The 16,344-nt window shown below is 40.9% G+C and overlaps 1 protein-coding gene across 1 annotated transcript; it reads right to left on the bottom strand.

Moving 5' to 3' along the window:
- Positions 1 to 698: 698 nt before the first annotated feature.
- On the bottom strand, positions 699 to 12,786 carry LOC123043035 (ER membrane protein complex subunit 1). Its single transcript, XM_044465375.1, has 12 exons — positions 12,514 to 12,786; positions 11,726 to 11,853; positions 11,571 to 11,633; positions 9,086 to 9,207; positions 8,884 to 8,999; positions 7,996 to 8,803; positions 6,742 to 7,473; positions 6,419 to 6,640; positions 6,062 to 6,157; positions 5,779 to 5,973; positions 2,432 to 2,545; positions 699 to 1,323 (listed from the first exon to the last, which is right to left on the bottom strand). Exons 1-12 carry the CDS (start codon positions 12,624 to 12,626, stop codon positions 1,063 to 1,065), a joined length of 2,970 nt encoding a protein of 989 aa, XP_044321310.1. The 5' UTR covers positions 12,627 to 12,786; the 3' UTR covers positions 699 to 1,062.
- Positions 12,787 to 16,344: the final 3,558 nt, after the last annotated feature.

The following is a 16,344-nucleotide window of genomic DNA, read 5'->3' as shown; positions in this document are numbered from 1 at the left end:
ATGTAGCTAGGACTGTATTGGAGCGTATTCTCATATTTGAGGACCACAGTGGAGCATTCCACGAGTTTAAGGACCATCGTGTTACATGCCAGAAAGTACAAGGATGGTAGGTGTAATTATCTCTCACCACTGCTACTATGTAGCACTCGTGACATTGTTGACGGCCTAGCGGCTCCATTGCAGCAGCGACGACCTTGGCGATGTTCCATTGCAGCTCCACGGCACCGGGCGGCCAAGCCATGCTCCATCACAGCATCGATGACCACCAGCAATGTTCCATTGCAGCTTCACCACAGCACCAGCCGGCCAAACCATGCTCCATCACAGCATCGATGACTACCGGCGGTGTTCCGTTGCAGTAACATCGACGACCACAGGGTGACGTCTACTGTGGAGCGATGTGTCTGTTGCAAAAGATGCTGCAAGTCAGCTGGTGTTTTTCTCAAAAAAAAAAGTCAGCTGGTGTGCTGCGAAGTGGGGGTACGAACTGATGGTCTTGATTAAGCGCATCGAACGGTGCGGTAGATAGGGCAGCTGGTAACTGCACGTAATACATGCGTATGGGCGTAAATCTTAAGAAAAAGTGTCATGTCAAGAAACAGCGACAGATTGATCAATTGCTACATCACCTTCTGAGTGACAGGTTTCTTTCCCCAAAAGAAACCATAATCGTGAGAATCACATATCAACGACAGAAATAATGTCAAGATTGGAGGAGAGAAATGTTATTTATACTCAGAAAAAGGTGCAAGTTGAACATGAGAACTTCAATAAGTTACAAAGCACTGCTAACATTCTGGTGGAAAGTTTGGTCGCTGTGGTACATTTTACAACGTATTAGGAGTCCTGCGTGATCTGCCAGTTCTGTGATGTCATGTCCAGGATTTCTAATTGCACAAGTACCTTATGCAGTGTCATCCCAGGAAACAGGTTTCACTTTCAAATGTTACAAAAATAATAGCCTAGTCAAAAGTGAAACGAACCCTAGCACTAACAAAGTCAAAGATAAGGATGTCGACTAGGGCCGGAAATTTCATTTGCATCACAACATTGAGGCCTCAATTACCTCCACTTGTCTCTTAATTCCTTTTTCTCAGACCAAATCCAAGTAACGAAAAGAGCAGCAACCAATGCGACAATAGTAATTAGAAGAAGAGCATAACTGAATTCATCCGTGAGTGAATCATAGGTTCTTGATGGTGCAAGCCGAGTGTAGAAGAGATCCACACCATAAGTGAAAACAAGAGTAGTGGACTCCAACTTTGCCGGAATAGAAACAATTCCTCGCAGTGCTTCCACTTGAAGAGAGTGCGTCACATAGGACTGCAGGAAAAATCACATAAGCAGGATGTATAATGACCAAATAGCTCAATATACAGCATCATATTAAGCATAAATATATAAGCAGAATGGATAATGACCAATTAGCCCAACATAGAACATCAAATTAAGCACAAGGTATTGAAAATAGTGGACCTTTGACAAAACAAGCATGCCAACATGTGACCAAAATATTATGACATACACCACTATATCAAGCACAAGACATGAGGCAAGGAAGTGTGTGCAAGAGATTGGTAGTTAAATGAAGCTGGAAAGAGATATTCAAAGGACCCCTTTACACACTTTAAGCGAGTTGTCCAAGTAATTTTTAAGCAATGTTAGTAATAACCAAAAGTTAATGAGAAAACTACGTTCATAGACTTTATAAACTAGCTTTGTTCTGCACAAGTTAGTAATAAACGAACTGGGTTCTGAAATCATCAATGTCTTCTTTACTTTTAGGAAGAATCATATTTAACCATGCAACCAAAGTTACCTATGTCCAAATTTCAAAAAAAAAATTGTTACCTATGTCCCAATAAAAGAAGTCATGTTAGTTTTATCATACACAATAATGATTAACTGATTCAGCAGCAGAGGATACATGTTTTATTGAAGTTTCTGAAACTTAAACTGAAGATTGGAACTTCAGTAGACACTTGTTATAGTAAATAGATGGGAGACCGGCCCATCATAGCTCATGAAAAAAGAGTATAATCTTGTATCTTGATATTTCTTTAACCATTATTTGGAGTTTAACAGTTCTACACAAATAAAAAGATATGAATGCCCCTATTTAACAGAAGGGGAAGGTTACATCTTAGCAACAGTGGATCGAACCAACTACTTAACCAAACCCAAATAGAAACAAGCCAATGTCCTAAACCTGTAACCGAAGCATAATATATGCAACCACACTAAGCGAAAATTATAATCTATAAAGCAATACCATTGCACAACTTCATCATGACAAGATGATAACACCAATTAGTGCTTTTATATTGTAACAGTGATACAACTATAAGAACACAGATGCAGTGCATTGATATAATTATCACAAGAATATATGTGAAGGTAAAACTTTAGAGCATCATGACAATAGAAATACCTGTGGAATAATAGGCAAAGAATCTGTTAACGGTATAATACCCTCTTCTTTCTCTTGTTGTGTAGGATTCAATGAACGGCGTGGGTCAAGAAAGCGCTTGTCAAGTGCCAAAACCTGCAATATGTAATATGTTTCATAAGAATCTAATTCAAGCATCTGCGACTGACTTCATATTAAATAGCCAAATATCTTGTTTAAAAAGACGAAATGTGTTCATTTCAAACATGTATTGTATAAGCAGATGCTATCGAACTTGACAGGCTTGAGTTAAGGTGCATACATTTCCTGGGGCTATGTTGGTACAAAATCTTATTAGTGCAGTCACGTGGTGTTGTTAATCTATTTCACAATGAAAGATAAACATGTGCGAGAAAGGCAACTGGTCACAGAAGAGAAGTATGGTAGCTTTGTTCAATCCGTCTTTCATTGATTAAATGATGTGATACAGCTTCCTAGGGATGACTTGACCACAAAGAAACAATCTCTCCAACCCATGTAAACAAACTAATAATACCTAAAAAGCACGGACACGGCCAAACTTGCCGAATCCCCGTGCTGAATCGGCTGGACACGGTGACACGCCTATTCAAGAGTGAAGGCTCATCTGCTTCAGATTAAAAAGAAGGATGTAGCAACTTGTGATAAAATTACACACCCTGCATTTGAACAGCTTTGCAAGGAGGATAGGGCAGCAAATCAACTCATTGAACATGGTATAACTAGGCACACACTTCCTTTGCCTCCCTATGTGGATTCTGGTCCATCAAGAAAGAGAAAGCAAACAGCTATTGGAGATAGTTTTAATGCTGAGGTTCGACAACAAGCTGATGCTCATATTGCTAGGATGTTTTACACTGCAGGTGTGGAATTTTGCTTGTTGTTCACTGCATCACAATCTGTTCTTTTTATTTAAGCATGGTAAATTTTCAACTTTGTTTGTTGTTCCATGTTGCAGGGCTTCCATTCAATCTTGCAAGGAATCCTAACTTTCAGGCAGCCATCAGTTTTCTTGCGAACACTAGCTTGGGTGGGTATGTGCCTCCTGGATACAATTCATTGAGGACAACCCTTCTTGACCAAGAGAAGAAGCACGTTCAAAGGAGCCTAGAACCCATCAAGTCTACACGGCCTTACAAAGGAGTCACTATTGTGACTGATGGGTGGTCTGATCCTCAAAGGCGACCAATTCTAAACTTCATGGCTGTGACAGAAGGTGGTCCAATGTTTCTAAAGGCAATTGCCACTGAGGGAGAGGTAAAATAGTAGTAGCTGCCTAATTCTGTTTGTCTTTTGGTCCTGTTTGTTGCATATATTGCTCGCTCATTTATTGACGTTTCTAAAGGCAATTGCCACCGAAGTAGCAAACTACCACATGCATGTTGTTTGTCATTTCAAGTTCTTAATGTTCAAGTGCTTGCCGATTTTACTTAGTTCATAACTTCATATCACAGGTACTATAGTCCAAGTTGGATTAATGAAGTTCCTGGCCGCATCTGCCCCAATGATGATAGTGAAGTTACTGAAATGAGAAACAAATGCTTTCGGAAGTTCTATCCAGATCAAGAAGATTTCAAAACTGTCAAGAAAGAATTTGCTGATTTTGCTCTTTTCATGAATTCCTTTGAAAATCCTGATTCTATTGAAGATAGAGCTGACTTTGAACCTAAGCAATGGTGGGGCACTCATGGAGTAAGCACAAGGCTGTTAAAAAAATTAGCCTTGAAGATACTTGGGCAGCCGGCTTCTTCCTCTTGTTGCGAGAGGAACTGGAGTACCTATGGCTTCATCCATAGTGCTGCAAGAAACAAGCTTACTCCTGCTCGAGCTTCTGATTTGGTGTTCACACACAACAACCATCGCTTGCTTTCAAGGAATTCTCAAGCATATCAAACTGGGCCGAGCAGAATGTGGGACATTAGGGGAGATGGAGTTGAGAGTTTTGGTGGTGTGGGTATGCTTGAAGGTGCAGATCTGTCACTTGATGAACCAGCTTTGGAGGAGGAGATAATAGCTTCTCTCACTTGAGTCTCTTTATCCATCAAGCTTCAGCCATCAGCCTAGGAGCTTATTCATTTTATGTTTCTACCATTTATGTAATGCACTCCTGAATTGTTAGACTAAGGCCATTTGAACTGTTTGCTATGTGGCCACCTGAGCCTTGTAAGCTCCTATCTGTTATGCTAGTTTTAGTGGACTATTGATGTTGTCAATTTGTCATGGTCTGGTTCTTTGGGTTGTATTTGTAATATTGCTTCATGTTGGGAGTTTGAGAACCTAAATGCTATTGGATAGCACTGCAGATTGGGTAAGCAAACTTCTTTACTGTTTGTCAAGTACCACTTCAAATTATTATGATTTATGTCTCTAATAGACTGATACTAATACTAGATACTGTTTTGATGTGTTTTGCAAGTTGCAATGACATGGACCTGGTCTGGATGACCAATCAAGCACTGAATTGTCATAGGAGGCAACAGACAACAAATGGGGCAGTATTTCTCTCACATTTTCCTGTCTTTAACTCTATATTACATGGCATATTTATATTTATTTTTATATATACTTGCCGTGTCCCCGATGGGTTGTTTCTGGAAAATGCCGTATCCCGTGTCCCCTTATGCGTGTCGCCGTGTCCGTGTCCCCGTATCCGTGATTTTTAGACTAATACTACCTCCGTCCCGAATTACTTGTCTTGATCTAGATACGGATGTATCCAGACACGTTTTAGTGTTAGAGACATCCGTATCTACACAAATCTAAGACAAGTCATTTGGGACAGAGGTAACAAAGCTAAGTTTCCATGCTTTTCAAGCTAATCAACGGCCATGCGCGCGTAAAATACACATGAGCAGTACCGAAGGTGAACGTGCAAACAGCACCCAGGGTGAACCACCATCATGCATAACACATCATTCTGACAGCACTGCCAGTGGATAAATGTGGACATGGGATTTCAACAAAAACAGAAAGGAGACACAACATGTAAAATCATACATTTGAGGTTCCAAAACAAAAGAGGAAATGATTTTTTTGCAACTATCCAAAAGTAAAAATTGATCAACTGAGCACTGCATGTTTTTTAGGGACAAAGCACTGCATGTTTTTGTTTGTATTGGATAAGAGATCAAATTAGAAACATCATTTGCACCAACTATCCAGAATGGAAACATTTAGATTCTAAATGATGGTAAGAAGACCAGCTGATAGGAGGTCCCTCAATTTCCCATAAGGTAGGAAGGATATATATGAGGTGCCATACAAACCATGTCCACATCCAAAAAGGGCAAAAAATGTGCAATGACTTGTCCAGGTAAATAGCAATGAAAATGAAAATCAAGACAACAGACCTGATCACCAATCGTGCCAATGAGAAGCTGCTTGGAAGTGATACCCTTGGCTGTTTGTGTAACTGCCATTGCCTTCACCGAATGAGTAAAAAAGTATGACTGGGATTTCACCATAACCTCTGGTCGGGAATAAGAAGTCATGGGTGCAGACAAATTGTGCTTCCCAAGTATGAGCTTCAATACATCTTTGTTGTCCTGTGTGAACACTTAGTGAAGTTAATACAACCGACACCAAAAAATATGCTAAATGAGCTTATATTATAACAATGTGCACAAGCCATACCGCCCTAGATTGATCATATATCTCAATCACTGCAATTTCAAATCTGTGAGCTCGGAGGTTGAAATAATGATAGACAACCCAGTTCTCGCTGACAACCTTGATAACGCAAAAAGAAATAAGCATGTTAACAATTAGTAAAGAAGAGTGGTTTAAAATAACATATATAGACATGCGCAAGATACTCCAGATAGCATATCTTCGTGCCTTAAGATATAAATGTCGTGTGTAATTGAGATGTGTAGCAATTCAAGCATGTCGAATATGTTGTGAAAAGATGGAAATAGTGTATAACAGTCTCATGCACAAATTCTGACTGACGAGATTAGGGCCAACAATAAAAAGCCAAGTTATACTCACGGCATGTACAGGGCCTTGTGCACCATGATGGGTCACACGGTGTAGTATGCGTCCGCTGACAGCATCAATGAGATATGCCATGAGTGAAGCTTCTTCAGGTGCCGCGGATCCAATTTCACCAGCAGCTTTAGGAGACACCGTAGCAACAAAAATTAAGTTCTTTGATAAATACTTATACATCACATCTTGATCTGCTATGATCTTTGCTTGAGTATGAACAACCTTTAGGACATAAGAAAGCAAAGACTATGTTATAACATGTTGTAATAAAAGATGTTGGGCCACCGAATATGAATTGAAGCAAGCAGAGGAAATAAACGGACCTCATTCATCTTTCGTGCTTCTGAGACAGAAATCCTTTCTGCATCAGAAGGGAAAATGATAGACCATAACAACTTTGTGCTAAAGCAGTATGTGTCATCCGAATTGAAGTCGCATGATTTCTGTAATGAATACCCTCTGATAGCATTTTTCTGAATATCTACAGAATAGAAATACTGATTTGACATTTCATTAATAAATGAATTAAGGGCATCCGGAGATCTTGGATATAGGTGAGCGTTGGAGTTGGAATCAACAATAAGATGAAGACGCTGTTCAGATGAATCCTTCAGTGTCAATGGGATAATTTGGGCAACAGAATGGTCAAAGCTCTGAGAGTTGAGTTCCTCTCCGGAATATGAATCAAGAATACAGAGGACACCAGGAGCAACAGAGCTGGCTCCAGATCTTCCCACAACAAGTATGGTCGGGTTCTCACGCATAACGCGGTGATGGGGTACCTGCCATTGGTATATCCTCAAGGCAGAAGGCATTTCGCCCAATTTAGAAGCACGAAGGGAAGGCAACAAATTTGACCAGATAATACGGCCATCTCCAGTATGCAGAGCTATCACTTTGCCAGCCTTGGTCAATACAATAAGAAGTTTGCGGAATCCATTATGGTCTCTGGTCATCTTATTTTTCTCAGAGCTTCTGACTCTCAATGCTTGGATTGCAGCAAGTTCATCAACACTAGCAAGCATTAGAGTTCCTTTGAGTTTCAGCACATGTCCCTATACAAGAATCAGGAGTCAAGTGCCATACATGAATTTTGAGAAGCACATGCGATAAAATGTCAAAACCTTGCTGCGGGTTGTAGTGTTGCCTAAGTCGTGGTAGCACACACACAATGAACAGAAAAAGAATTGTGGATGAATACACACTACTCCCTCCGTTCCAAAATAGATGACTCAACTTTGTACTAACTTTGTCCTAAAGTTAGTACAAAGTTGAGTCATCTATTTTGGAACGGAGGGAGTATTACCTAACCGGTGCTACCATTAGCTAAGAAAGCTGTACAGCAAACATAAATGCATGTCAATAAATTCTACAGGATTGACAGAAGATCTACTAAGTTTCAATAACAGGCATTCTGAAATACTCCATCCGATCACTGTTAAATGGTGTTCTAACTTTTTGCTAAATCGGGTGTATGTACACACATATTAGTTTGTTTGTTCACTCATTTCAGTCTGTATGTAGTCCATATTGAAATATCCAAAACATGGAGATAAACATTAGTTAGCCATGATTACCTTAAGCCATTCAAAGAGATTGTGTTCCACATCCGCAACTGAGACACCATCCTTCTCAACAGGCAATTCAGAAGTCATTACATCAACAATTGAAGCAAGTCCATCCTCTCTGCTCCAGACAACCGCACCTTGTTGAATTAACAGGATGGAATGATCTTCCATTACAACCAGAGCCCGGAAACCATGAGATTTATCAGTGCGAACATAATTATTCAAGAAGACCTTCTGTACACTGCCTCTATGCTGATCTATATCAACTTTCTCCCTAATAATCTCATTGGTTAAATCACTTGTAACTTTGACAATAAATTCAATTTGAGAACCCACATGTTGCACAACAGCAAAGGCCTCATCTTTTTCTGTTATTGTCAGAGCATCACTCACAGAGGCTGGTTGGTCAAAGCTATGGATTACTTCCAACCCATCCATACCTTTAAGCTTCAGGAGAGAAACAGTAGAAGACGATTGCAAAGCTATGATACCATTAGATATCAGTGGTAGAAGTTTGACCGTCCCAGAAAAGTCTTGAACAAACTCTGAAATCTGCACCTTGTTGTAGCTGATGCTCTCACCCTTGAAATCAACAATAAACAGAGCTGACCTAGTCTCATCCAGTGCTACCAACACATTACTGGAACCAAGTAATATTTCACCACATAATCCATCAGGCAATGACTCTTGGGCATCCTTTACTATCTCTCCAGTTTTAGCATTCAACTGATAAACAGCAAGCTTTGAGGAACCAGCAATCCCAACAACATAGACAATATCATTATCAGGTGATTGAACAACCTGCTTGATTTCTAGGCTGCACAGACATTGAAGTGCAAGTTATTACTGTATTCCTGATGTTCTGAACAAGTAACAAAGGGGCATAGTTATGCGTACCCGTCATGTGTGAACTCCTTTCCCCAAGAAATGACTCCATCAATGCTTGATACAGCATAAATCCATTGTCCAGCCAAAACTAAAACCAAATTATCCTTTACCACTTTACTGTTTGACTGCACATAAAAAATGAGATTGATAATTCTGAATAGGTGATACAAAGAAAAAGATCTCTTATTATCCACAAATCGCTAATACAAACCAAAACATGCAGCAACGACTTTGATGATGTGGAAGTATGAATATTGGTTTCCCAGATCATTTGTCCATCAGGAAGATTCCATGCCCTCAATATACTACCTCCCGAAGAAAGAGTAACAACATCTGAATACATGTCAAAAAACAGATGGTTCAAAAATCATATTGCAGCACATAAACAATTTGGACAGTAATTGCTTTGTTGACTGATACTCAAGTGACAAAATCACAGGCAATCACACTTCATGACATAAGTATTCTTAATACCACCACCAAGGGAAAAGGCCAACACAATTTGGCTTTTCAAAAGAAAAAATACTAAGCTCCTCATGTTCACTGAAAGGTTGAGTACAACGACAACAACAACAAAGCCTTTCAGTCCCAAACAAATTGGGGTAGGCTTGAGTTGAAAGCCATAAGAGAACTTTCAAGTCATGGTTGTGGCATGTGGATAGCTAACTTCCACGCACCCCTGTCCATGGCTACATCTTTGGTGATATTCTAGTCCTTCAGATCTCTCTTTACGGATTCCTCCCATGACAAGTTTGGTCTACCCCAACCTCTCTTGACATTATCAGCACACCTTACCCGCCCACCATGCACTGACGCTTCTGGAGGCCTGCACTAAATATGCCCAAACCATCTCAGATAATGTTTGACAAGCTTCTCTTCAATCAGTGCCATCTATCACGTATATCATCATTCCAGACCCAATTCTTTCTTGTGTGAACATATCCATCTCAACATGCGCATCTCTGCTACACATAGTTGTTGGACATGTCGCCCTTTAGTTGGCCAACATTCAGCGCCATACAACATCACAGGTCGAATTGCCTTCCTATAGAACCTGCCTTTTAGCTTTTGTGGCACTCTCTTATCCAGAGAACGCCAGAAGCTTTGTGCCACTTCATCCATCCAGCTTTGATTCGATGATTCACATCTTCACTGATATCACCACCCTTCTGCAGTATTGACCCCAAGTGTGGAAATGTGTCCTTCTGAGGTACCACCTGCCCATCAAGGCTAACTATACCTCTTCCTCCTCCTCGTGCCTAGTAGTAGTACTAAAACCACACCTCATGTACTCAGTTTTAGTTCTACTGAGCCTAAAACCTTTCAATTCTAAAGTCTGTCTCCAACTTTCTATAAACCCCCGTCCGACTATCGTTGACTAGCACCACATCATCCGCAAAGAGCATACACCAGGGATATCTCCTTGTATATCCCTTGTGACCTCATCCATCACCAAAGCAAAAAAGATAAGGGCCCAAAGTTGACCCTTGGTGCAGTCCTTATTTTAAATGGAAAGTCATCAGTGTTGCCATTACTTCTAACACTTCTCAAAATATTTCGATGAGGGTGATGTACTTTGTTGGGACTTTGTGTTTCTCCAAGGCCCACCACATGACATTCCGCGGTGAGTAACCATGACAAATTCCCGAGTAGCTCTGAGTGAACTTTTTAATCTGCACTGCTCTGAGTGAACTTTTTAATCTGCATTGCTTGGGCTTAAACACTTCTGTGAAAATTTTGTAACCAATAGATGTAAACATTCCACTGTTGTCTTCTCCACGCCAACAAAACAATGTGTTGAACTAGAACCTCTGACATGCAGCTATCATGCTGCTCACCTTTAGTTATTGTAGTATTAATAGTCAAGGATACCTGAGTGATATTCTGTATAGATCTACCTTCTTATTTGTAAGTGGACCTATATGCATCCCTATTGGCTAATTGGTACCTCGAGTATACTCATTGATTCATGTTCTTACTGGTATGTAAGTATATATTGGGGTTATGTGAATAACACAAGAGGATACTACCTCCATTCCTATTTTGTTTGCGCATAACTTTTTCTCGTTTTTCCCTAAATAGTCTGCGTGTTCCCTTTTTTATCCGCTGGTTTCCATGTGTGCCCCTACCCCTCCGCTTCGGCCGTACTAATTTCCAGCCACACTAATTGCGCCAGAAGAGCAAAGGCTCGCATGTGTGCAGAGATTAGCCAATAGAGATCATGCGTGCAGGGACGCGGGCGCCAAAATTAAATGCAGAGAGGGAAACGAGGAGAGGAGAGCCAATCAAAGGCTGATGCTGTTATAACTGTGCAAGATTTCTACCATGCAGACCACGCTCGCTCCAGGGTAAAATTGTCCAGATTTTTTAGATTGTAGCTGTCCTTGGTATGCGGGATTGGAGTTATACACAGAGAAAAAAGGATCGGAGGGAGTACCAAAGTCGAACAGGCATCTGAAACAGAGATGCTAAAGAAAGATATTCTGCACATGCAAATAAAGGTTTGGAGTATAGATAAAAATAAACATACTTAGGAATACACATATAACTTTTAGAAGAACAAAACTGGCCTCAAAGGATATGTTTCCTATCAACAAGGAATAGAAAAAGAATAAAATGCATGAAAATAGACAACATCAACAACGTTGTTCTTCTAAGAGAAGGTGTCCCAGATGAAAGCAAAAATGTAGACTCACATTTTCCAGCTGAAAGACTAAGCTGGTCGATGGGGTTGTTCTTCTCAATGACATGGCGCCAAACTGCATCAAAATCGACATATGTTAAAGACACATATAATTGTAGCGCATAGTGGCAGACCACCTTAAGAAACTAAGTGACAAGAAGAACTGACATATATCTCCTGAACGAAGATCAAGAGAGGCGATCACATTTTCCTCTGTCAAGACCACGACACGCCTCCTCCCACTCTTCTGAGTGTGGTAAACTGCCTGCTTAACTTTGCCTATGTACTTCTGATGCCTGCAAAGAACATCAGTTTTTCAAATGGTGAAATAGGGTTAGTCCCAGAGACTGCATGGTGCTAATGAGAAATAGAAGCGGCGTTAAGAGGTCCAATGTCCAAGCAATGAACGATTGGATAGTGAAATCCACAGTGGTTTACTGAAATTTTGAAATAAAACCAACACAGCGCCGGCTAGACTTCATGGTCCATATATTGTTCTTAAAAGAAAGTCATCTACTGGATTAATACACTGCATGTCCATAAAAAGCCGTGCATCTACAATGAAATTTTTGGCTGAGGTCTGTCTGACACTTCTATTTGTCCGCAAAAGCAACGACAGAACCTCAAACCAGTAAGTTCCAGAACGCAATCTGATCTGATCTGCAGGAAGCGCAGCCAACACCAGAGGCTGAAACAGCCGGCATGATCGTCACGCGCATAGTACTCAATTGGTAGCTAGAACAAGTAGCTCCAGATATAACAAAGAAGAAATCACTCAAAAGGCCCAAAAGCCTCGAAAACCCTACATTGCCATGGCGTGTAACTCCTCCATAACAGTGAAACAGCATCCGAACTATAAAGTCGAAGGTCCGCTGCGTCGTGTTAGGCGAATCAGATCTAGGCGCGGGAGGAGCGGATCGGATCTATGCTACGGGAGTGGCGCGAGGCAAACGTACCAGTCAGCGAGGCCGACTTGGTCTTCGTAGACAGCCGCGGCGAGGGTAGCTAGAGAGGCAGCGGCAAGGAACCCGAGGAGGACGAGGAGGAGGCGGCGTGGCGGCGGCGCCATCGCCGACGGGGTTCGGATTCGACCTCTGATCTGAGGGGGCCGTCTGGGTGGTGTCGTTTACTGCTCGAGTTCAGGGATTGGAGTCATAGGCTCATAGCGGAGTTGGGATGTAGGGGGCTAGGTACCAGCGGCCGGCTTGGCTCGTGTTTCTCTGAGAACTACTTCCTCCCTTTCGGTTTACTAACACAGTGCCCGTGTGCGCAACGGAAAAAAAATTATCTATCTATCTACTATCCCTATAAAAAAAAAGGACAGATCCAAACAATCAGAACCATCCATCATCTATACTATTTATAAAAGAGCAAACATTATCTTCTATAAATGCACCCCACAAAACATACACGAATACATGACCACCGCATGATTAATCCCACTAAACTCAATCTAACGCCTAGCCTTAACGTAATATGTTCTCTGTGTGCACTTAGCAATTTACATTGACTGACCGTACTCCACCATGAAGAAAAATATGAAAGTGCCTGGTCAATTAGAAAACTATAATCACGGACACATCCTATTAAGAAACTAATCACGGGCGCATCTAATTATTATGAAACTAATCACAAACGCATCCTATTATTAGAAAACTAATCACAGACGCATCCTATTATTAGAAAAATGATCACGCGCGCATCCTATTATTAGGAAATAATCACGAGCGCATCCTATTAGAAAATTAATCACAGACGCATCTAATTATTAGGAAACTAATCACGGATGCATCCTATTAGATAACTAATCACGAATGCATCTAATTATTAGCAGAAAACTAATCACGAGCGCATTCTATCGTCTCCTATCAGGGAATCGCGATTGCGAGTCACCTGCCGTCACCAGCCCACCACCCACGCAAGCCACAGTGGGAGACACGCGAGGAGGAGCTGCGGCTTCCTCCGAACACACACACGTGTCGTCGCCGCCTTCGTCTTCTGCCTAGAGGCCAGGTCACTCTTCTACTGACTGCAACGACTTCGTCCACGTCCTGGGCATGCTCTCCCGGAACCACCGGCATCCGCGTCGACTTCAGCTGCGTCCATAACACCCACGCTGACAACCACCCACCGCCGACGCCCTTCAAGTGGGGGCAACGTTGGGTATCCTGAACCAGTATAAGCGGGCCATGCATGTAGATTCGCCTGGTCTCGGCCATTATGCAGCAGGTGAAGCTAATCACGGCCCCATCTCACTCGCCCGAAGCCACCGCCAACTCCCTCAACTCTGACGCGTGCTGCTCCGTTGGACACGCTTGTCCAGTACTCATGCGTGGACGATGTCGTTCAAAGACATCCTACCTTCGTCGGACGTTGGAACTCCCCACGCCCTGGTGCGTGGAGGCCGCCGCCTCAAAGTTGGACGACTGACTCACCTGCGTCGACAATGCCGCCTAGCTGGTGAGAGGACACGGTCACTGCGGCTGCTCGTAGGCTTTAACGACGGAGGTGCTCGCCTTCACGTGAACGCGTCGCACGCATGCACTAATAGGTAAGTACCGAGTGTTGTTTTTTTACTGTCATCGCTACCTCGCCGGTGGTGACACATCTAGAAGTACAAGAACTAGAGATGAGGCAATAAGAAACAGAGGAGCGCTGGAGCACACACAGTTGGGTTTCAGGCAACCAATGCCTTCTTTTTTTCTTTATTTTTCCTCCGATTTTGGCGTACCTGTGATAGATATCCCTGTTTTCTTAAGTACTGACTACCGGTTGTTACATGGCCAACTCACGACTACACATTAAACTCACAGACAAATTCACTGAATCTAAACCTTACTTGCAGTCATGAAATTACGTTATACTGAAAAAAACCCAGAAGTTTGCATAAGTTTTAGTGAAAAGAAACTAAAGTTCGCATAACTTTTACTAAAAAAACCTGAAGTTTGCATAAGTGTTATTTGTTTGTCCAGCAGATACATGACAATTGTAATTTTACATGCGCATTTTCATACCATCCTTATTTACAGTTGAGTTAACATGTTTTCCTGATAGAAAACTTGGACCACATACAAGAGAAGCAAAAAATGTATGTTGATTATGATGATGACGAATGTAGGATATTTTGTGGTCATGGTAAATTCTCATATCATTTATTTCATTTTATTATTGCACTCTACATTACATACTACGCACGACCACTTTGGTAGAAGTGACGAGTTCGCATCATACAGAGAGACCAGCCATGTTTCTCCAAATATCTTAAATCATGATCCTTATGACTTCATCTCTAATACTTATAAGAAGTACATTTTTTCATTTGACTATTTCCTGACTTGAGAGGTAAGGTATGTTTTATCCACTAGAGTTGCTAAAATTGGAAGCATGTCTGCAGTTTTTTCTTTCTAAACCGGCATTTGTTGGCCTTTTTTCGCCACTGTTATTTTTACAAGTGGTATCCTACGCATGTTGAAGACCATTTCCAAATTATTTATCTTCGTATCATTATTACTACAAACTGAGAGGATATTTCTTATATTGTCAAAATTTCAGAATGTTTAGCCCTTAAAGAAATGTGTAGTACTCAAGTAACTGTTCCAAGTTGTCATATTAATGCTTTTGTCAAGTGAATAACAAGTATAATTATGCAATTTATCACTATATTTTTTATTTGGTTTACATATTCTATTTTCATAATAAAGCAAGTCACTTTTCTTGCTTGCAGACATTACGACACTTGTGGTGCAATAGTAGAATCAGATGGTCCAACTAGCATTTTTTTGTCTTGTTTCACAGCTGATTCTATGCAGTCAAGACATCTCTACATTTCTCTATCTGACAATTGCTTCCTCTTTTCAACAAACCATAGATGTCTCTTCCCACTATTGTGGTTGACACTTAATTGTAATAATAATTCTTGATTGGAGTTTGTTGGCACTGAAACACTTCCTTAGCTTGTCCTAAGTGACAATTTCATGTGTGATTATACTTGCATAAATGTGTGCATATGAAGAATCATGATGAATCTTCTAAATAATTTTGAGTTTTATACATTGGAAAAAGTGGGTGGTCTTTTAATACAGGAGGCATGTTGATTAAGGAGAAACGATATTACAAATTATTTGTACAAGTTGGGAATGAGAGATTGTGTACTTTATAGGGAAATTTCAAATTTATGAATAAATTGTCTTGTATTAAGTTTAGTATAATGTGTTAATCCAAATAGACGTGTGTTGCACGTGCACACTTATTAGTCCAAATAGACGTGTGTTGCACGTGCACACTTACTAGTCAAGATATAATGACCCTTAATCCTTCGGTGTTTAACGCTACAAGTGAAGGAAATATGCCCTAGAGGCAATAATAAAGTTATTATTTATTTCCTTATATCATGATAAATGTTTATTATTCATGCTAGAATTGTATTAACCGGAAACATAATACATATGTGAATACATAGACAAACAGAGTGTCACTAGTATGCTTCTACTTGACTAGCTCATTAATCAAAGATGGTTATGTTTCCTAACCATGGACAAAGAGTTGTTATTTGGTTAACGGGATCACATCATTAGGTGAATGATCTGATTGGCATGACCCATTCCATTAGCTTAGCACCTGATCGTTTAGTATGTTGCTATTGCTTTCTTCATGACTTATACATGTTCCTATGACTATGAGATTATGCAACTCCCGTTTGCCGGAGGAACACTTTGTGTGCTACCAAACGTCACAACGTAACTGGGTGATTATAAAGGTGCTCCATAGGTGTCTCCAAAGGTACATGT

Source organism: Triticum aestivum, chromosome 1A (genome assembly GCF_018294505.1).
Source record: "Triticum aestivum cultivar Chinese Spring chromosome 1A, IWGSC CS RefSeq v2.1, whole genome shotgun sequence".
NCBI classification, from domain to species: domain Eukaryota; kingdom Viridiplantae; phylum Streptophyta; class Magnoliopsida; order Poales; family Poaceae; genus Triticum; species Triticum aestivum.
Note: the sequence above shows the minus strand (reverse complement) of the source record. Positions and strands in the feature narration are given on the sequence as shown.